The following is a 24456-nucleotide window of genomic DNA, read 5'->3' as shown; positions in this document are numbered from 1 at the left end:
GTTTATTTTTGTTGTACAAGTCATAACGAGGACGTTTTTAATTAATCGCAGTTTCTCTCCTCTGCTAAGTACTTTAAAATTATTTTAACTTGGTCGGATGATGTACCATAACAGGTCAGTTTAGAATAACTATGTACATATCAGTGCACTATAACTATTTTAGGTATTATCTACCAAACGACAAATTAATATCGATAAAATGTGATACTACTTTAATAGTAGAGCCTCTCATCGTATTTCAATGGACGATTTGTATCTACAACTTAAAATTGGATACAGCTTTCGAAAAAAAAACTAAATATTGTTCGATAATAGTATTAATACAAATATGACAAATTCTGTGACTCGTATGACTTGCAGCACGAGGCCCGAGGGCTGCTGTCACTGCCCCCTCCCACATTGAACCGACTATACAGTTCTCATGTTTGCGGTTTTTCGTTACAGGTGGTTCGACGACTGACACGATATTACTGGTAGAGGACCGTTTTCTGGACTCGCGGGCGTTCATGTGACTCCGATGACTTCGGGCGGACGGTAAAATACACGAAAATCCGATCAGAAACGACCGGAAATCAAAATCGGACGGACGCCGGACGCGGTACCGACTCGCTCGAGGTCAGAGTGATTCGCCGGCCGGCACCGTTATGTTCAACCCGCCCAAACTTCACAACCACGACTGGTTCATGACCATGGTAACCACGCTGATCGAGACGTCCGTGAATGGCGGCGGTGGCGGCGGCGACCACGGTGACGGCGACCACGGTTGGTCCGGTCTCTACGGCCCGAACGGCACCTTCGACGGGGGCGGCGGCGGCGGTGGCGGCGGCGATCGAAACGCCGGCGGCCAGTTCAACTTCACAGTGCAGCTGGCGCTGGACGCGATATTCAAGAACCAGGTGAACATGGACAAGGTTCTGGTGCTGTACCTGGAGGTGGCCATCGTGGTCGCGTACGGCGTGCTGTTCGTCATCGGGCTTGTGTCCAACGGGCTGGTGTGCTTCGTCGTGTTCCGGCAGTGCGGCAAGAAGAACGTGCCCAGCCAGGGACCCTCGCCCCGCAACCTGTACATCGTCAATCTGGCTTTCGCCGACATCATCATGTGCGTGGTGTGCATGCCGTTCACGCTGTGGGCGCTCATGTCCCGCCGCTGGACGTGGGGCCTGATCATGTGCAAGACGGTTCCGGCCGCCCAGGGCGCCAACATAACCGTGTCCGCGTGCACCATAACCGCCATCGCTCTGGACAGGTATGTCGTAGTAGTGGATTAAATTATTATTATTAGGGCTCGGATTTATATGTATTTATTTAACCAGAGTATGTATTTATGCAGCAAAAATATGTACATAAATATGTGCTAAAAAATTTATAATAATATGTATTATCAAAAAAAAAAATATTATTATTAATTAAAATGAAATGTAATAAAAAAAATTATTTATCTAACTATCTAATTATTATGGTTACAATTAATAATGACATGCATTTTTAAATTTTCGAATTCGAAAGATCGCCGATTATGTCGTAAAATTGATCTATATCGACTGAAAGATCTCTCAACTTCGACTGATGTTATAGGACAATATTGCACGTTGACTATGTCTGAAGGAGAAAGTTCTACAGTATTATTTTGTACTTTTTTAAACATGGGCAAGTCTGTATTAATAAATAATAAATCGTAAATGAACAAATTATCGAAATATGTAGGAAAAATGGAATTATTGAGAAATATGTAAAAACATGTACTTATGGCAAAATATGTAAAAATATGTAAAATAAAATATAGTTCATTTTATTGGAAATCCCTTGAAACGAATTTATCACTTACCTAAATTAATTTATCAAGTCACAGTAAAAATATGTATTTACATATAAATCCGAGCCCTAATTATTATTAACATGATATTTGTAACACACGTAATTGTCAGGCCTTTTGGCTCGAAACTCTCAACAACTGCGTGCGTCCATTTATGTAGGAAAAGCGCGAATTGCACGATCCTATTTGAAATCGCAACGAGCATTTTACAAGGTCTAGCATAGACTTATCATAACAGAACTTCTGCGTTATAACGTCATATACTGTATTCTATCCGCTTTGACTTCTGTTGAATTTTCAGTATCCTTTGATCCTTCTTTTTCTATTGAATCTGACACTTAGTACATCGTTTAAGTGACCGAAAGTCGTCCGCTGGCGCTAATGTTCTCCGTGCCCACCCCGTTCCACGTGTGGGACTATAATGGCCGAGTAATTGACATATTCTACAGTGTCGTCTCGACAGTCGACGAATAGACATATTATGGATACATTTACGGATAATGATACGACACTTCACTCCATTTTATCACCCTTCGCGAGCTTTGTTAACCATAATAATATTATAGTTTCATCTGTTCCATTGCGCTTAATCGATCAAAGCAGTATTGTAAATGTTCCGGTTTACGATTAATGTTCGGTGAATGAATAGCTACTACTAAATTACATTATCAACAATAAATATATAGGTAAACTATATACATTTTGAATCACTGCAATTTGTTACTCGAGTGCCGTTTTGTTGTTCGTCGACTTAATCATCGACCTAACTATCAATCAACCGAATCTTGATACCAATTCAATACTATTTTCATATAATCCGTTGTAAAAAAGTGTTCGAAGAAGATCTAATTTGATTTCACTAGGGAGGCTATCGAGTATTTACAACTACCTAAATTCTATATTTTTTTAAAATTGGATGGACCGATTATAATAATTATTGTCGTTACCGTTACTGGTATTGTTTGAACGAAAACAGTTTTACCACACTGTTTCATGATCGTATATTTTAATAGTCGTCATCATGGTTATCATCATCATCAATATTTTACCGTCATTTTGAGAGCCTTGGGCGAATTTCGATCTATTTGACTGATCACTGGGCAAATCAACTATGCGTTGTCTAGATGCAAGCGAGATATCTTAGGTTTAATGTTTATAATTTATTTCGTAAACCGTGTTTTACAAAATAAAAAACAAAACCAAAACCAACCAATCACGCGTGTTCGTTTTAAATTGTCGCATTGGAATTTTAACAATTTTTTTCGTTCATAATGTTGTTCACCATATTCAGTTGCCTATACCGTTTAATCCATACAATATTATTACGGTGAGTGATGATGCGACGTTGAAACGAATTTGACAGTTATCGCCGTTGGTGAAATAAAATATGATGTGATTATTGCAGGACGAGTTCTAAAGGAAATACCAAACAGACGGTTCGATAAAGTTAGGTCACTCGTAACAATAACATAATTCGATTTTTTTCATTTCCCTTGCCAACTTGAACACTGATACGTATTTATTTTTTACCATATATAACTCTTTATATGTTATTTAATTTGATTAGTTATTTTCAGTATAAATATGTAAATTACTATACTGAAAATGTATAAGGTTACAGTGCATTGCAATTATATAAATTACATTTTATTCATGTTTCATAAATAAATAAATACACTTATTACCATGATCTGCTTGTCAATATTTTAAATAAAAACACAAGGTTGAAAATATGAAAGTAAAAAGTAACATGATTTCTTATGTTTTTTATTTAAAATAATTATAAATATATTGGAAAATATTCTAATCCACGTATTATATATCGTTCAATTATTAAAAAAAAAAATACTTCTAAAAATTAAATATTTTTATACGTAATGTCTCTAACAATTTATATTTTATACTAAATTCCAATATTAGTAGGTATCTATAATATATTTAAAACAGTTTTTTGTAAAATGCATATAACTATATAAGAATATAATACATGTAAATCAGTTATTACATGAATACATTGGGTAACAAATAATAGTAGCTAGGTACCTAAAAATAAAATTTACTGTTGCTATGATAATGTCGCTGGTATAAATGAGATACTTACATCAGAAAATCTGATTTATTTTTATCGCCTGGTTTTTTATTTGACCTTTAAAGTTTTAGCCAAATATTTTCCATCTAAAAAATGAACAATATATTTCCATAAAAAATTTTCACGTATAATGTTATTACTAATAGTCTTTGTTTATACTTATAATATTTGACGTTTTTTGAATGGCTTGTCTTCAAAATTTGTATCTTTCGGTGTAACTAGAATCAACATCCATAAGTAACTTTCACAACTAAATGAAAACATAAAGTGACAGGTGTCGAACAACTAACTTATCCCATTAACATCCACAGATTCAAGAATTATTTTTCTTACACTTCTTCCCCCACCATGTTTTTTATCCAATACCTATGTGACTCTGAAAATTAATGATTTTAAATACTTTGGTCTTACTATGTATTTGGTCAGTCCCGATTCATCCCAAATGTAATCTATTAAATTCTTATAACCCATTTCTTAGCCAGGAAGACTTTAAGGAAATCGTACTACAGTTTGATGTAATCTATTCTGAGTATAAGCTCGATGAATAAAATATAAACTAAAATATAAGTCGTGACCGATCAGAACTCTTCCGATAGACAAGGTTAGGTTAACTGGACACCTAGACGTTGAATTCTAGTTTTTTTTTCTTATACGCTTGATCATACCTATTGAATAATATAACATAAAAAAAAACTACCAACGATGATGGTACACTCAGCTGGATTGACTCTTATAATAGACGATTATTATCATACACGATAGACACAAATAGCTCTGATGCTGAACAAATAACTCTTCACCACCTTTGGACCTTCCAGTTTTTACGTAACAAAAAACCATGGATTTTAATGCCAATATTAATTTGGTGTAAAAAAATATCGACGCCCGATTGATTTTTAATTTGATATGACAACCCATTCTGCATATTGCATACAAAAGGAGAGTGATTTTAATTTGTTATTGCCCATTGCTGCAATAGCAACATAGGTCCTATATTTTTATACAAACCAAATGCAGTTTAATATTTTTAGCAAATGTATCTAAAAAAACATAATAAGCAGAATTTAAATTTTTAAAAAAAACCAATAGTACAGTTGAAGTATAATATAATTATTGATGCGTTATAATTATAATATACAATACCTACTTAAATACTCATTGTTGATTTAAATAGTATTAGATTTAAATACCAGATTTGTAATACAAATATAAAATATTACACTTTGCATACATACCTACCATAAGCTACATATTATTTGTTATATTTTTTTCTTCATTGTTGTAACCATTTATTCAATGTCTGCTTTCTACAAAATATTTTTTATGCCAAACAATTTTGTTACTTTGCAATTTATAACAGCAAACGCTTTTGTTATTTGAAGTGGTTATAGCTTTTAACTGTAACGGCAGACAAAAAAAAAGTGATGAATGAACCGTCGATACTATTGTTATAATGTTGTGATGAAATGTATACGTGATAAAAACATAGTATGAATGAATATAAAATGAAATAAAATAAACTGAGTTGTAATGGAAATTAAAAAAAAAACTTATCAAATGTTACAGAGCTTAAATAAAAAAATAAAAGAATTGAAGTTTTTTCATTAAATATATATTATTTCCAAGGAAAATATTCTATTCTATGAGTCATTTAAATAAAATATTTGAATTATCATTCAACTTATGCATCAATAAACGCCAAGTATATTTATATTAAATCATCAATTCAATAGATAATTATAAGCATTTTGTGTAGAAAATGAATAGAAAGCTTCTTTATATAAATGGAAAAATGTGTTTCGTTAATAAACCTACTTACATGTTTGAAATAATATAATTTAATGATCAATTGAACACGGATATTGTAATTGTACTATAAATATTAAAATCGAAGTTAAATAAAATTATGTATTGTATTAGATTTTTGTGGTATATTGTTTATGCAGCGACAAGGTGTCCTGCTGAAATATGTTAATTCTACGAGGATCAAGTTTCCCAGAACTTGCTAGTTAGGAACAGTTAAATAACAATCAAACTCATTAGCAATGTAAATAGCACTTTTAAATCATTTAAATGTACGGAGAATACGAAATATATTATTCTATTGTCTTACGTTTTACATTGATTACGGTTTTTTGGAAATCATAATCGCATTAATCTTTGTTTGTATATGCATATATGTGTACAAACATTTACAAATATCATAAACAAAATTACGTAATATAACTGTAGAATATTTTGAATAATAATACGTCTATAGGTAGATACACAAACTTTTTATGAATGCCTCACATGCAGGCTCCCTTTTTTACCTCACTATACACAATGTTCGCAATATACTCTCTACCTTAATATAAACACTGATTTTTAAAATCTGAAAGTTTTGAAATGCACTTTAAAAATATACGTTCATAAATAAAAGTATCACTAAACATGAAGGTAATATCATAAATTTCGTTTTGTGCCGTTTATATACTACCAACTTGTATGTTTGTAGAATCTGCAGGTATAATATGTTACTTAGTGCTTCGGTGAACACGTGTAAGATATTGTCGTACAAACGATTTTGAGGAATATTAGTGTGGAATTGTGAATCTACGATAATCCATCGGCGAACACGCGTACATGATTTGTTCGGTAGAATTTCCTATCGCTGAACCCGGCCACAAAGCCATTGCACACCTCAGTTATAGTCTCTTTCCCTTGCTCTTTTGTCCATTCCCTATTCCTTCCCTTCTTCCTATTTCTCTCTCTCTCTCTCTCTCTCTCTCTCTCTCTCTCTCTCTCTGTCGATCTCTACCTCGCCCCCCATCGCACCCCTCTCTCTTTCTATTTTTCTCTCTCTTCATAACCCTCTCCTCTCTATCTTTCTCCCTATTTCCATACCTCTATATATAACCCAGGACACATATTACATACTCGATCGAGCGGACGAATGACTCGACGAAACCTCTGAAACCGTCGGTTCTACCACTTTGGAGAGAGACATGCATTCTACCAGCGGTGCATGTTTTCACGATCATTCGGCCAACAGCAAAATTCTACGACTGGAGTAGACAAAAGTACAATTTAAGGCTTCACGGCACTTCCGCCGCCGGTGAAACAAGTGTGTTGCGGTAAAATGAGTATTCACGATTGCATATACGTTTTATGTATGGACAATTACATTGGAAAATACATTTCTAGTAATGTTCTATAATTAATCATTTATTTATTTGATTTTTTTTAAATCAACGTGGGTCGTGTGTTAAAAAAAAACTCGTATTAATCCTGTAACTATATTCCAAGACAAATAAAGATACTAACGAGTTTTTACGATTCGGTACAAAAATTAAAACAATAATAAATGCACATTCGCAATAAATTCTACCTCCTTAGATAATGTTTGCTTTGCTCGTTTGTGTACGGAAAATTAATTATAATTTAACCTAACGACTGAGATATATATATGAGCATCGGCATATCCGATAAATATACATTTGTGTATTTTAATCAACTTTAAGCATTTCTAAATTTATGTGAAGATATAATTAACACAATTATTTAATATCATAAAATTGACCTTAAGAAGTAGTTCATGCTGGAAGGAATTTGAGTAAAATAACGTTGCATTCATTACTGCTGTATAACATGCGTGTACGGACAGCATAAATATAAAGCAAATAATTGAATAGCGTATTTACATGGTACATTTCAGAGGTATTACCACACAAGGGTGAAATAAACTAAGAGCTAAGAAATATTATGCTAAATACATCGATATTTGAAACCGATTTTTTCCGTTATTTCTTGGAATACTAGCGAATACATCTATTACACAATACGCGTCAAGGAACCCTCTGAAAAAAGTATTATTGTGAAAACAGATCTCCCTCTGCTGTCAGTTAAACAGGAAAAATAGGGATGCTCTGAAGCTTGAGTCTCACATAGAATAGAGCAGTCTGTTTTTTTTTTTTTTGAAAATGCGACAAAAATAAACGGCATTAATTTCAATAGATCCTACTACACACCGCTCTGTAATCGTGTATGGAAGCGTCACTCTACAACGGTTCCACGAACAGTAATAACCGTGGTACGCCATTATATGTCATTAATCTCAACAGACAATATTGTATTTACTTAATAGTGTCTGGTAATGGCTGAAATGTTAAGACGGAAAACGTAATCTCCAAAAAGCATTTTTTTCCCGGAATTCTAAAGTTAGGTTCGGAGAGAACTTCGGTCTTATTTTCATACGCGCGCGCGTATGTCGGGCTGGAACAATAAGTATTTACGTAATGTTTTGCCAACTGTGTGATCTCGACACTAGATTGGCTCGCGGTGTTCAAATAAATAATCATAAAAATAAGACAAAACATGGCGGTTAAAAATTACTCACCGGAGAACTGTATGACGTCTTGTCTCCGTAATTGAAAAACTGACACACTTTGTACTTTTTATCCCCCCCCCCCCCCATTGTTCCCTTTATGGCGTTTCAAAATTAAAATATTTTTTAGAACTACCGCCCGTGCGTTATTGTCACGGTCTACAGCAATGAAACGGCGAGCGTCCAGAGTTTTGTGCTCAATGTCAATTATGGGGAGCGATCAGAATAACAAATATCTCAAAACATAAACTCGGCCTCTGGTTTCGACGAACAGTTGTTGGTCACATTCTGCGCAGTCGACAGATCTTCTAGATGCTTATTCTACTTGAAAATACGTTTTGGCACAATTTAAATTGTTTTGTCATTGCGTCGCAGACACTGCAGACACGATATCGCATCTAGGGCTGTAACTAATATTATTCTGTCTCCCAGTTGGAACAATGATATAATAATGTTAGCAACTGCACACGCATATACTAAAGTTATATCTCGGAATTTATTTCCACTTCAATTCATAAGAAAAAAATGATGTCCTGCGAACTGTAAATATTTGTTTCACTTTTAATTTATATAATGTGAATCTCTGTATGGGTATCGTTCAGAAATGATATGGGTATCCGGAAAACCCATTGAAATATACTTTGTTGAATATTAATAGTGATAATAGTTAGAAGAGTAAAAATAATTGTAAATATTTAAGACATGTTTTCAATTCGGCGACATACTTCTAATATTCACTGTTCTAAAATTATTTAAATCGAAATAAAATAACTGATGAATTGATCGACTTATTTTTATTTATCTGAACCGAAAGTATTTAATTTCAAAACAATTATTTCTAGAATAATTGTATTACATAATATATATTATAGAATTTAACGGTATGTACGAAAAAAACCTATTTCGACGTTTCATACAGAACAATGATAAAAATGTGAATGCACTATAAAATAAACAAATATATACCAACTATTAACAACGTATAAGTCATGGAAGTGGAAAAAAAAACGATAATTTTTCATAACACATATTTTATATAAACATATTAGTTTTCATCGCAAAGTATAAAACGTCAAAATAAAATATGTCTTACACATCACACGGAAGTGAACATTTTACAAAATGTATGCTCATAGTGTAATTTGTCGAAAATTGGTAGGCACTCAAATACTCGTGTATAATATAACATTATCTTTGTACATTTTGTTTTACGTTTATTTGACATGTTTAATCTGACATGTGATACCCGCGTTCGATATAGATAAAAACCGACGCAAGAGGGTGTCCGCTTTCGTGGATATTCCTTGAGACCCCGAAAGTTAGGATGAACAATAAACTGGGTCACGTAAGTGATTGTAATTTATTGACTTTGGTCGTGATACTCCGAGGGACTTGAAATCATTTTTCGAGGGCATAATTGCAGTTATTATTTATTAAGACTGTACGCCGTATATAGATATAATATCGTATAATGACGGCTATAATAGTGCACTAGAATAAGTTACATTTCATTTTCAACTTTTCTATCGAAACGTTCAAATGTTATGTGCATTGCAATATTTATAAAATGTCGTAATATTTTACTCGCTTATGGTTAAAACTTAAAACCTATAAATTGCAATGATCCGCACGATTCGTTTTATTTTGACAATAATAAGTAAAATGTAAACAATTAGATAATTTATGGTAAATATTATTACTATTTCTATTTGAGAGCAACAAATGTACAATTTTTGTTTCTCATTGACAAGTTCAAATTAATTCATTGTTCGACGATTAATAACGAGTCTCATACAGCACTGCATAATACTGTGCAAGACTTAAGAGTCAATATTACATACACAATGGTGAAATGATAACAAATATTTTATTAATTTATTTTAAATAAGACTAATCTATAAATAAATATAATATATTATAATTCGATACAAGGATTTTTATCAACGCTTTAAAAATGGCGTTAAAAATTTTGTTTTATAATTTTATGGTAAGTTTCGTATAAAATTTAAAAGTAAAAATATATTTTTATTTATTTATAATAAATTATTTAGTTTGCACGATTTCGACCTAATGTATATAGTTTTACTCACAACTCTATTTGAAAAAAATGAACCAAGTAATTATTAAATACGCTTCGTCATATTATTGTTTAGTGTTATTACTTAATAAGTTAATACAATATATATTGTACATAAACATGAATATGTATTTATTTTATTTATCCCATACATTGAACTGAAGAAAATTCGTTATTTACTGTTATTAGAGTAAAAAAAAAAGTGTACAAAAATACGTCAAGATATTTTCCAATGGAATTTTGTAATTTATTTTCAACTGAAAACGGTATGCATTTCAAAATAAAATAGAAAATAGAGTGAAATACTTGGAAGTGATTTGCTTTAGAAAAATAAACTGTTATATATAAATGTCACAAAGAAAAAGTATCGGTATGAAATATGAAACGTTTGTTCATTTTTTATACACAATTAAACAAAAATAAAATTGAAAGATATTCAAACTATTCTGAGCTGTTGAACGTTGAATTTTAAAATGTCAAGTATTACTGAAAAATTGACAGCACCCATCCAATAATGTGTTTCATGTTAAATAAGCATATGTGTTAGATGATATTTATAAACTTTTAAACATAAATATGAATTAGTTTTTATTATTTTTATTCAAATAAATTATCCATTTTAAAATGTTAATAAAATATTGATCCTTGTTATTAAAATTGATGAATATAAAGCGGAACATCATTTTTACCACTTAAGTTGTAGGTATGGTTAAATTTATTATTTTCTAAAGTTTTCTTCTTTTTCTTCGTCCTTTGCTTCTGACTATAATATGGTGTCCTCTATCACACTTGTTCTACACACATACTTTAGTCACACAAGCCATTTTCATGTTATTCTTTACTATAATATGTTCTAATGGAATAATTTTTTTTCCTTTTATTAGTTTTAGCATTTTTTATAGAATTTATATTTTTATACTTATTTTATGATATTTAACATTTATTCCAAAGTAATAAGTACTAAATATTAGTATATTACTATGTTTAATAATTAACTTCATTAAGAATTGATAAACTAAATAATTATAGATAATTTTTTTTTTTTCATCAACTCTAGTTATTTAAAAAAAATGTAATACATATTTAGTACAAAAGTTATATAGATAACCCGGTATTTAGTTTTTGAATTAATTATTTTGTGCTCAAATTTGATTGTACTATTATAATATAAGATTTTATTGCGATTGTGCTACATAATAGAATACAATATTAAGAACATTTTCTGGAAATTCGTGTGACATTTTTATAGTTTAGTGTAAAATATTAGTGTAGTAAAACAGGAATGTTTTGATGGAATACGGGATTATGAGCCCATACGAAATTAATAATAGTTGTTCTTAACAAATATTTACAAATAATTGTTGACCTACTTCAATGAACTGTATTCCTAAATAGCTTTACCATAATTTACCTAACCTGGCATAAGAGATTTTTTTTTAAACTGTATTGAGTATTACAAATATAATTAAAAATCTCAGTTTCTTATAAAAAATTAGTTTAGTAATCATCGTGTCTTCCAAATTAAGTTTGCGGTATACTCGCTATGTATTAAAACATTTTTCTCTTAAAATATTAAATTTGGTTTAAAATCATTAAATTGTGTGCAAATTATGTACGTATTTTCTAAGTGAAAATTAAAATCAAACTACTTATTTATAAACAATAATGATATATTAAGTTCTTTCAATAATATTGGAGTTTTCTTTATTATTTTTTTGATGAAACTATAAGTCGCCAATAATATACCAAACAAATCATTATATTTGAAGACGGCGCATTAGATAGGCAATCTTGCTACTCATGTATGCATTGCATTTATATTATAACCTGTCTATGATTATTATTTTAAATTTTGAATTTGTTTATTAACTATTTAAAATTTAACTGCCTTGATTATATATATACAACCTGTGAAAGTGGATCAATTGCATACCCTTAGATGAATTGGTCGATTTCTATAATAAGTTGAAACCTATTATATTACATCACACTAATGATATAGCAATAATAAAAATTATTATTATTATTGCACTATTATTAACTATTATTAGTTAATTGTTGAAAAATTGTTTGAATAAAACATTTATACAATAAAAGTACACCGTAATGATACCGGTTAAACCATATAGAAATTGTAAATGGTATTCCAAAAAACAATAAATATTTTTATGAAAAAATTGGTCCCCATGCATTTAAAGTATTGTTTACAGAAATTAAATTTTTTTATTTTATATTTTTAGATTACATTAGACATGTTTTATTTGGGTCGAGTCAAAAATATAAGGTAGTTTATGAGCACGGTAAAAACAAATATGTATAAGTGTGTACGTGTTTTTCATTGCCAGTAATTTTTCCAACCCATTATTATAAAATCTGATTTTTGAAAAATATTAGTGTATTAAATTAATTAATTTTTTAATTATATAGTGTATTTTAATTTTGAGCCACAAAAAAAATATTTTACTATGTGCATGTACCTATACTATTATTTACATTAAAAAAAAAATATGATTGAATGTTATGTGTAAATTTTTTTTTTAAGTATTATCATTTCATGATACACATGGTATTATTTTAAAACTAAAAGTTTTTAAAAAAATAATGCGATTAGATGGATGACATTAGTGAACATTTTCGATGATTAAAATAATGCTTAACAATTTCAAATAAAATACTGCATCAGAATGGATCCAACTCAAATCAACTAATTGATATTGAGTTTTTTAGATTTATTTTGAATTGTTTAAATTAATTCTTATGAATTTCAATAACAATTTTCAATTACAATTTCTACATTTAAACATAATATGTGTTTTAAAATTTGTTACTAAATACATAATAATTTAACACAGTTTATTGAAATGACAAAAAATATTAAAATAGCTAGAGTATACTAAGAATACTTAAAAAAATTTAGGTGAGTATTTATTAATATAAAAAATATTTGGATCACTTTTTAAAATTAAAAACAGGCAACACCCTTTTGTAATATTCAGTACCTACAGATTGAAAATATGCTCATTATTTAATAATGTTTTTAAAATTGGGTGATTAGCATAATTACTTATTTCATTTAAAGCAATTGAATAATCATCAGTCACTACAATGTAAGGCAATATTTTACAAATTACATACACAAATTGAAACAATGTATACACGCGTAAGTAAGATGCGTATTAATTAATATTAATAATATGCAATTATTTGTAAGTAATTTTTTCGTGCATTTAGACAAAAGAAAAAAGACTATATTTCCAGAAGACCAATTTTAATTTTGAAAAAATATTTGAATTTCTTCGCTTGTTGTCTGTGTTTTGTTGGAAACGAACATCTTCTTTTAGTATGGCTAAAGTGAAAGTGAATTTTGAAAATTCATTTGGTACTAAACTGATTTAATAATATAACAATTTGAAAATCCAGAAACCTAGAAAAATGTACGGGGAATTCAAATATGTTCTCAAAATTAAAATCGGGCTCTTGGTACTCTGAGCGAATTTTTCTTCGCTTTTTGGGACTTTCGTGTTGAAACTTTTTTGATCGCAAATTAAAGTAAGGCGTGACTGTATGTATGTTACAGATTTCCAAGAATCTTAGCCGCAGTTTATCTTTAATTATATAAAGCGTTCGGGGAACTCATGCGCACTAATGATCAGTCACTATACACACAGTTACACATCACTCATGGTATATATATATATACGATATTGCCTAAATCTAAGCCTTTAAAAATGGTTAGTTTTGAACATCCTATTAATACTGAATACGAAATTAAATAATTAACAAAGCTTAACATTGCTATATAAAGTAGGTCCATTATATACGATTATTAACTGTAGTCGGTAATATCGAGTAATTATTCTTATATAATATTTATTATCGAAATCATAATATATTTTAATTTGACTTATTTATTGTTTATAGCTGTCATGTATTGAGAATGTTTTTGTAACTCGTACATCTATTTTATGATTGTTATTTTACAATGCTACTGCACAGCGATTTCTTTATCTAAACATATGAATGTTGTTCGAAATTGTCCACATACGTTAAACGAGAACCATAGTTTCTGTGTTTTTACGCAGATCACGTACTTCACGTACTTTTTATTTCAATAATAAATGTCCGGGCTTACATCGGGAGTCTTCAGTAACCAATATTATATTATATGGTCAGAAACTAAGACATACCTGACTAATGGGTGTGGGACGAAAAAATATTTTATAGACTTATAAAAGTATATACCACAACAACGTTTTTTACACATATATTATCGTACAAACATAATATTTATTTATCATTTCAGTTTTGTATTAAAATCTACAAAACGATTATATTTATAACGCATGGTATTTTTAGAATACATAAGATATGTGCGATTCCTACAAAATTATTTTGTACAAAATAAATCCATTCATATTAAACGCCGGAGGTTTTCATACAACTTTTTCGCGGTTGGTTAACCTACATTTGATTAGACTCTTTTAATTTCATGAATTAACACTATTAAAATATAATAATCCTGGAAATGTATGAAATTAATTTTTAACGAGTACTAGTTAAAATGTTATATTTCCCTATGACTCCATTATGATTATAACTGCTAACTAACGTGCAGCACAAAGTAGTATCTAATAATTTGTATGTAACAATTATAACAAACATGGTATTTTTGTTTGAATCATCGTGAATGATGCGTTATATTTTTTTTCATACAATTAACTAATCACGAAAATGTGCCCAACGCCTAAGGTTCGTTAATATTTATTTATTTAAAATCTATTTACTTGTTCGTTAATATTTCTACTATTTTTTAACATCAAAAACACACACATCGAGAATAATATTTTCTCATCGCTTGTTATGTATACATATTACACATAACAATAATAATTATGAGATTTTAAGATCGCGAACATAATAAGATATCGGTTGTTAACATTTACATTCACAAACGTTTTATTTCGTGAGAATCTATTACCATGCATTAATCTGAATATTGCACCACCACTGGTTATGAACGGCTTTGTACATCACCTCCCTCACATGGTATTATACAAGCTATTATTAATTAGTGTATCGCAACTGTACATTTAACTCTGTTAATAACGAACCTATTTATAGTAGTTATGTGATTGTGTAGTTGTGTGGTTATACAATACACATATACGTGAGTGTGTGTGTGTGTGTGTGTGTGTGTTGTGCGTGTGTGTGTGTGCGTGTGTGTGTGCGTGCGTGCGTGCGTGTGTGTGTAACAAAGGAATACAGCCAGGAAATTCTATTTGCTTTACACTTTGATGTGGTTCTTCTGTCTGATAATGAATTTTGCGATATTATGTATTTACAGTTTAAAAACCAATTACTTGTGTTTATTTTCGGATGTGCAAAATAGCACACTTAAAATAAACTATGATAAATATTTTGTTAACGTATTCTTTACATTTGTTTTTTCTCTAAACTATGTGGTACTACATGGGTTATACTAGAGTTAACCGTCGATGTTCTGACCAAAACCAATTTGCCGGTATAACAGCTACCCAACCTAACCAGGTTGACACAGACGTTTCTAGATAGAACAGTGTATAATATTATTATTCGCTCATAAGTCATAAATAAACATGCGCCTTTAACAAATTTTTTTTTCAAAAAAAACATATGTCAAAGTATTTTTAAACGCCGTTTGAATAAATAATTGTTGGGTTGACTGTTATAGATCAAAATAATTTATTCCCTGAGAATTTAGGCTATAAAGCTTATATAAGGCATTCAAGTTTGTTGTTTTTATTTTAAAAATCGGAAAGCTACTACCTGTGTAGTTTATACTGTCTCTTGGTATGACGTAGGTTTTGAAAATATACAGACCTCGAAATACATTACAATATTGTTCCACTGGGTAGACTCTACTCTTATTACCTATGCAAAAAGTTGGAAAAATGTAAAAAGAAAAAAAAATGTTACATAAACTAAAAGGTTGCTGAATGGGAGCGTAACTGTGTAAACTAAAAACAACTGCGATGAGGTTAATGGTCTCAAAAAAAGTTTCACTTCAACCTTAATGAAACATTCCAGTTAGTCTTCTTCCGTGTAAGGAGCACTCGGGCTTATGTATCATCAACTTTGGTTACACGCAGAATTGGAAATAGCTAAAGTGTATATTATGAATATATTTCAAGATGATAAAATTTGTATCTGGAATAGAGTTTTAATCTAGAAAAAGTGTTGCAAATACAAAAAATGTAACATAAAATGCAGTGCCATAAATCGTATACACATGAAAAATGCGATTATAGGTACCTTGAACTTTTTTCTACATATTACATATCATTAAACATTTGAGTCTGTAATAGTATAATCATTTATAATTATCGATTTAAACTTTCATATAGTGGTCTAGTAGACGTATCGAACAAGACACAGGTATTTTATTTTACGATGAATAAAATAAATAAAACAAAATAATAAACTGCCTATGTAAAAATTATAAAAAAGATATTTTTGTTATTTTATAAGCCACTAGCTATCCCGGGCGTTGCCCGTGAAACTTGCTCATGATTATGCTAGTAGTTTTTTATCAGGTACCTAGGAAATCTATCTGCAGTAGATTTCGAAAACCACGAGTTGTAAATGTATTTAACTCTAAAGTATCAAATGTATAACTTCATCGGACTAAATGTATGCCTAAAAATCTACTCCTCGATGTCCTCTAAAATTTAAAAACAAACTGCATGGCAATTGGGTGAGTAGTTTCTGAGATCAGCCCTTACTAATAAATAGATAATGATAGATACCGGTATAAAGTTAGATGTAGATAGGTTAAAAATTGAATTCCTTGTAATAAACCATGTATACCACGTGTCAATCCATCGAAACTTACCGAAAATCGATATTATATACTATATATTATGTATGTCTAAAAACATCCTTCGCGATGTCCTCTTTCATTTCAAAAGATGAATGAAATCGGCAAAGGCGTTCTCAAGTGGAGATGTGACAAAGGGAATAGGGTTCGTTTATATATATATATACATAAAAGAGGGGAGTAGTTGAGGTTTCAACCAATATTAAAAAAAGAATTTATTAAAAAAAACTAATGTGCGTTCATAATTTTCACGCACATGTTTTATATTAATAGCAATATGCATAATGGTTTTGGTTTTTATAATATTATTTAACTATTAATTGTAGAAGAAAAAACTGTAAAAGCTAAAAACCAGCTAGGTCATAAATGTGTAACAATAAAAATGTAGAGGACTGTAATAAAAATTAATAGCAGCTTCAACTATAGGGAAAAGTCTTATGTTTACACTAATTAAAGTCCATACTAAAACTGTGGTCTCAAGGGAAGTGAAGTTGGAAACTGATGAACATGGATGTGTTGGAAGTGAATATAATATTGAAAGAGTTGTTTTTGCGCATTATACACTTGAATGTATCATTAAAAAAATACTAATATACTCGATTATTTTCAAATCAATTTTAATTTTAAACTTGCTATTTATTAATCGAATATTCGCGATAAAATCTCACAAACGCACAAAAAAAGAAAATATGAAAATTATGAAAAAATTTATCATGTACCTAGCTCCGCAGTATAATCGCCATTACAGTGCGTAACAATACTAATAAATAATATAAGCTAAAAAACAGCTAGTGCATTTCCCGATACATAGTACATGAGTTAATATAATACGGTACAAAATAAAAAACCTCCTCCTCCGTTTGCCGTTACGTGGCAGAAGAGTTTGATTAAAATATTGCTAGTCCCGAACGGTATTGATCGCAGTTATCGCTACCGTGCGCATTGTTGAAGCGTGAAATGACGGTTTTAATTACGATCGATGGTAAAAAATATATATACGAACGAGAACGCGAAAGAGTGAAGTGCATGCTACCTATATATTTGTGCCAGCGTCAGAAAAAAAAAAAGATAAAAGCCTGTTTCTGATTGGTTACACCGTAAAGGCGAAAATAACACAGCGTGCACAACTACACGGCCAAAAAGTAAACGCTGGCGGGCGACGATGTTTTAGACGCGTAGAGAGAACGTTTCCAGGCCGACAGCAGACGTGCGGCCGATGGAGCTGGAAAAAACCTCTCATCAGTTGTTACATCACGAGTTGATGAGCTCTTGTTCAAATTAATTGTGTAACACATCGAAACGGGTTGTTTTTTTTTTTTGTTTGTTTGTTATCGTTTTCGGACGAATTCACACAGGTCTCGCTCGGACCGATCGTACGACACCTGTCGCCGGGGGGGCGACACTTTGTCCGGTCACGAACCACCAACAGTGGTGCCACTGCCGATTTTCACCTTGATTTATTCGTCGGTATACCTGCCTGTAGTAGGTCCACCGCGGTGTCCAGTCCCGTGATCGAAATAAATACAAAACAAAACGCCTCGAAATCTTACAACCGTATGCGAGTCAAATGTATAGCTCACGTAACATCTCATTCGCAATCCAAACTGGCAATGCCAAAGCAGAGGGCCGCCGTAGGGTGACTGACCGCCCGTCTCGGCGTGATGGTGTGTCTACGGCTCGCGTGAGAATATAATATATATTTGGCTTTCCGTTTCTGTTTTCGTCCGGCCAGGTTAGGATAGGTTATGTAATGTAAGCTGGTGTTGCAAGCTCTGGGCACTGCAGACGGCGACGTAGCTCTTAGAGGGGGGGGGTAGAGGGTGTTAGATGTTGCAACAACCCTCCTCCGCCATTGACATTAACATAACACACGACAATACCGGGTCAACACCATTGATTATTGTCGTGTGCTTACACACTACATTTATGTATACCTACACTAAAGTCTACCCCCCCCCTGCCAACCGCCACCACGTCCACCGGTATATCGATAAGCCGAGGGTGCTGCGCCCCAGGGCGACGTGTAGCTCGTCGAGATGTCTTATTCACACTGCACTGTACAGCAATATAATTACATGTGGCGTGAGATTATAATTTTGATTTTCCGTCTCGTCCGACAGGTACTTCACGATCGTCCGGAATCCCCGGGGTTCGGTGTTCAGGTGCAGCGTGGCCAAGACTTTGGTGCTCATCTGGCTGGTGTCGTTCGCGGCCATGGTGCCGCTGCTGTTGTACCAGAACGTCGAGGAGGTGCACGTCGGACCGATCCGGTTGTACGAGGCGTGCGTCGAGAAATGGCCGTCCCGCGTGGCCCAACAGACCTTCACCGTCGGCCTGGCAGTCGCCCAGTTCGTGTTGCCGTTTACCACCATATCGCTAATCCACTTGAAGATATCGTCCTACCTCACGGTGCACCTGAAGCACCCGGCCCTCCCGTCCAAGGAGATCAGCTGCAGACGAGGTGAGTGCGCTCACATTGATGACCTATCCTCGTGGGCTGTAGGCGTCGCCAAACTACGGACCGCGGATTTCTTAAGATTTTTTTTTATCCGGGCTTTTTTTTTTATTAAGTACAGGAGACATGGCATTATAACTAAAGCAGTTCATTCGTTACGACGACAAACATTATTCTTTTAAAGTAGGCTACAATAGGTGCATTCAAATGTCTTACTACAGCGATCATGTGGGCGTGCAGTAACGACTGTCCGACACTTGGACTTATTTACTCATACTCGCGTTGCGTTTCAATAAAACTTAAAATTACAAATGAATTATAAAATATTATGAAATACAATCCATTTGTCGGGTAGGTACTTAGATCATATACACTGGATAGAGCTATAGCGTATATCACGCGTAGTCCGTGTTTGAAGCAGACCTGTTCATGCCCGAAGTACTTATTGCGCATGCGTGAGAAATGAAATAGATCGCACGGGACGGGGAAGGAACAATAATGTGTTATAGTGATTAGGACGATTAGGTGCTGAATGCTTAGATCTTATACTTTGCTCATGCGCAGTGATGACTTCGGGCACGAACAGCTATGCTTCAAGATTTTAAACCATAGCTCTATCCAGTGTATATGATCTAAGGGTAGGTACAACGCTCGAGCGGAAAAGGTTCGGAGACCTCTTGACCTAACCTAAAATTGACGCAGAATATCATAAGCCTCTTTTTAAATCTGTGGTAGCCGATATTCAATCCTTTGCAAATGTGTCTTTGTGCAGTAAAGTCACAACGTTACATCACACTCGACTGAAGGGTATTTTCGAGTAACCACTTTTTGTCACATTTGAAACATAATTACTCACACGTTTAGAGTAAAAACTTGGGCGGTTTAACTTTGAGGAACATATCTGATAGTTGACAAAGGGGGTGAGCAGTATGATATTAATTTGTCTTCGGGTTTATTTGCATGAAAAAAAGTTATGGTTTTGCGCAACAATCCTGTAGACCAGCGGTTCTCAAACTTTTTTTTTCGCGTACCACTTAAGTATATTATCAATCAGTAGCGTACCACTGATGATTAAAAATAGAAAGATACAAACTTTATATAGTTAAATACATTTGTTCTAAATAAAAATGCAGTAAAATACTGCAGTATAATTATTATTTATTTATTAATACAAATTCATTAGTGTTAAAAAATTAAAGTATGAACTATGAATTAAATAACAAATTTTCAATGAAAACTATGGATTTGTAGATTTGATATTAGCGATGAAATATCTGGTCCAGCGTTACTTGAGGCCTTTCGTGTACCAACACATTGTAGTATTTCGTGTACCACAGTTTGAGAACCGCTGCTGTAGACGAATCTCTGAATAATCGTCGTATAAATATTCACCAGATAAGGTGAACTTGTATACATTTTTTTTAACTTCTAAAATAGCTTTCGACAAGAAAAAGACATACTATCCATAGTTTATATCTCCCGATTAAATATATTTTGAAATAAAACAACATCGTAGTGAAAAAAACGTTGCATTTCATAACAAAACTATATAAAAGACATTAAAATGAAGATAACGTGCCCAAATATACATGAAATAACAATAATGATTACCGTTACCGTCAGTTTTAATCATAATAATAGTAACAATAATGATTATCTCACAGAACTAGTCATCATCATTATTTTTTATGGTTTCGTTAACTATTTAAACTGCCATTAGCTATTTGTTTTTTTTATAAAGAGTATTAACATAATCACCATGATTGTTCGGAATATTATATAAGTTTTAGATTCCTAGAGGAGCGTATGTATTGATTAGGTAAAGTTTAACACTAACAATTATGTGGTTTGTTTGTGTATTGATCGTACTTTTTGGAGTAGAAAATAATAAAATATGTTTTAATCTTCAACTTTCAGACTAATTTCTAGTAGCAAATTGAATATATTCGGTATTTTGAGTGTCAAAAGTTAAAAAATTCTCTGAACTTTTTAAAACAATTGGGAAAAACAAAAATAAAATAACGGGGTTCTTTATGCAACACCTGCAGTTTTCGACAAAATCAATTTTGTTTTTTGTTGTAATTAAAAATGAATACACCAACTACCAAAATATTTTGGCTTTATTTGTTTTTATTTAGGAATGATTAAATTAATAATTATGATTAGGACTTGAAAATGTTTTCCACTACGTAGGGGAGAGCGAGACTAGTTTTCACAAGGGTTAGTCATCACAATGTTAATGACTCTGATGCTAGGTATTTTCATTCATTACATTATGTACTTACTGTATATTATCGTTTTCAAAATGTTCAGAAAATCTGACTTAATTCTAGTGTTGATTTTTTTTAGTACTTACACAAATTGGTATTTTAAATAATGTAAAAAAAAACAACTGTCATAAAAACAAATATATGTATAAAACTGCGATTCCTAGCAACTATATTTTATACTGTGTATACACAATTCAATTTTTAAACAGTTCAAATTAATTAAACAGTTTATACCTCTAATAGGTTATTTATTTATTTAGCTTAATTTAACAGACCAAAAATAAAATTACATGATTCGGCAGGTTTAAAAGAACAGCTCACAGTAAATACACATATCAAAAAGAAATCAAAATGGATGTTATAATACAATAATAATAACGCGTTCTTAGACTGTATTATTATTTGCGGACAAACTTTTGACACGGGCTTATTTAATTAATATTTGTCATGTGTGTGGGCTACATTCATAGGCCTACATAATGCTGAAAAGCTTACCGAAAGTTTTCATTTACTTATTCAAAATATGTCCATTACTAAGCCATTTTGTAGTTTTCAACGAGGACGTCGGGAACAGATGTCTAATGGCAGCCACCGGTCGTAATAAAACAAACACAGAAATAATAGCCAAGGCCTCAGTGCGGAATACTACCATGTTAGGTCAAAATTCAAAACATATAAAACTCTTTTACTCGACCTGGATACGGTCATTAATTTTTAAGACCTTGCAACATGTACTGTGCACAAACCGAAACAAAATTTAGATTGTCTGACATTTATTCTAACCAATGGACCCGATCAAAAGTTTTCAACTGAAACCGAACTGCAAAATGTCGATTTTCAGCTAAGTAATAATAATAATAATAATGATAAAAAAAAAAAACCTACAATACAAAAATATCTATGATATATATTATTGATGGTGATGGTTTTCGCACTATTATCAGTATGTTAAATATCGTGACTGGGAACTAAATATAAGTTATTGCATTTTTATCTTACCAATTTCTTATATTGGCGTGTGTCATGCGAAAATGACAATATACAAAAAGGAGTCTGTTTTTTCCTCTTCGTCGAAATGCATCAAAACGTTATGTTCTCTTGAATAATTCAAATAAAATATGAAAATCAGAAAATATATTCCAGCCAATAAGATACAGCAATATAACTAGTAACTACTATAAAAATTATTTTATAATAACTGTCGAATACTTTTCCATTAGATTTAACATATAAAACGTCAGTTAATGTTTATGTTCTGATGAATATGGACCTCTGAAAGTTATTAACCATCATAAGTCATAAGTCTCGCTGAATGTACCTATAATTTAGAAAAATATATTATTCAAATACATATTTATTTTATAATCTCTTATTTTGGGATGAACAGCCATTCACAACTTACTTAATTTCATTAAATATTAACCAAAAAATACAATTTATACATTTTATTATATTCTTCGGAATAAAATGGACTGATTACTTCGTTAAATTATTTAAAAATAATATTGGTGCGTTATAAAAAAAAAAAAACAAGTATTGGCCTGAATGAAGCAATGAACTTATCGGTTTTACTCGCTGTGTCTATTTCTTTTGCATATTTAATTTCTGAGTAGAAATAGTGTTTCAATAATTCTAAGTTGGGTAACATTTTGATTTTAATAGGTTTCACCGAGCTAAAAGGAAAGCAATCGTCAGAAAGCTACAAAAATGTGAAATTTACCTCAGCGCGATTGGTTTTACTATCAAAATAAATTTTAATTATTCTAAAGTAATTCAGAAATCAAGAACCTTGAATATTTAAACAATTTCATTGGCTTATTAATTGTAAACTTTCTATTGGTAGATATATTGAAGGTACAGAAATTCGTTGCGATGTGCAATTATTATACAATAGCCGAATAAGCCTGCTGGTCTATTGTGATACACAATGACGGAACCTAATAAAATGTTTAATTCAGTATAATACATTTTTTTTTTTGCGATAACGAAAATAAAGTTTTTGCTTTTATTGCTTCTATTTCTTGCTGATACAAAAAATATTTAATGAGGGTACGCTTAATATGCTCATTTGTGTGTGTGTGTGTGTGTGAGAGAGAAAGATAGATTAAGGGAAGGGGGATATTCGTGTTTGTTGTTTTACATAATCCTCATCGTTTATAGGGGTCCAAGTTTGAATGTAGGGATTATATTGAATACTCGGGTGTCATTTGCGGCCCCCGACTGCATTAGGGTCAGAAAGTCGGAAAAATATTCACTTTTTTTTTTTATTATAAATATAGGATTTCAGGAAAAAAGGGTTCTAGACCTAAGCTTTTAGTATGCCATTTATATGCTGTAAAGCGCATTTGTGTGCACAAGTCTATAAGCGTTTAAACGTTATAAGCGTATCGGAAAGAAACGGAATGGATATAATATATTCATATTCATCGGCCGTAGACGGTGTCCGGTGTGTTTGTTGTTACTATACGAGATGACCTGCGGTGAAAAAAAAACCCGAACGCGTCGATGATCGAATTGGCGGGTGGGGGCG

The 24456-nt window shown here is 31.8% G+C and overlaps 1 protein-coding gene across 1 annotated transcript in view; it reads left to right on the top strand.

Annotated features, from left to right (window-relative positions):
• The first annotated feature begins 450 nt into the window (after window positions 1-450).
• The window catches only part of LOC111038946 (neuropeptide Y receptor type 6-like), a 38443-nt gene continuing 14437 nt past the window's right edge, over window positions 451-24456 (top strand). The window contains exons 1-2 of the mRNA XM_022322216.1: window positions 451-1246; window positions 19322-19662. Of these exons, the coding sequence (XP_022177908.1) occupies window positions 645-1246; window positions 19322-19662 (943 nt within the window). The 5' untranslated portion in view covers window positions 451-644. The remainder of the gene's footprint in view (window positions 1247-19321; window positions 19663-24456) is intronic.

This window comes from Myzus persicae, unplaced genomic scaffold (assembly GCF_001856785.1).
Source record: "Myzus persicae strain clone G006 unplaced genomic scaffold, MPER_G0061.0, whole genome shotgun sequence".
In the NCBI taxonomy this organism is placed as follows: domain Eukaryota; kingdom Metazoa; phylum Arthropoda; class Insecta; order Hemiptera; family Aphididae; genus Myzus; species Myzus persicae.
The sequence above is the reverse complement of the archived record's forward strand: the minus strand, read 5'-3'. Positions and strand labels throughout refer to the sequence as shown.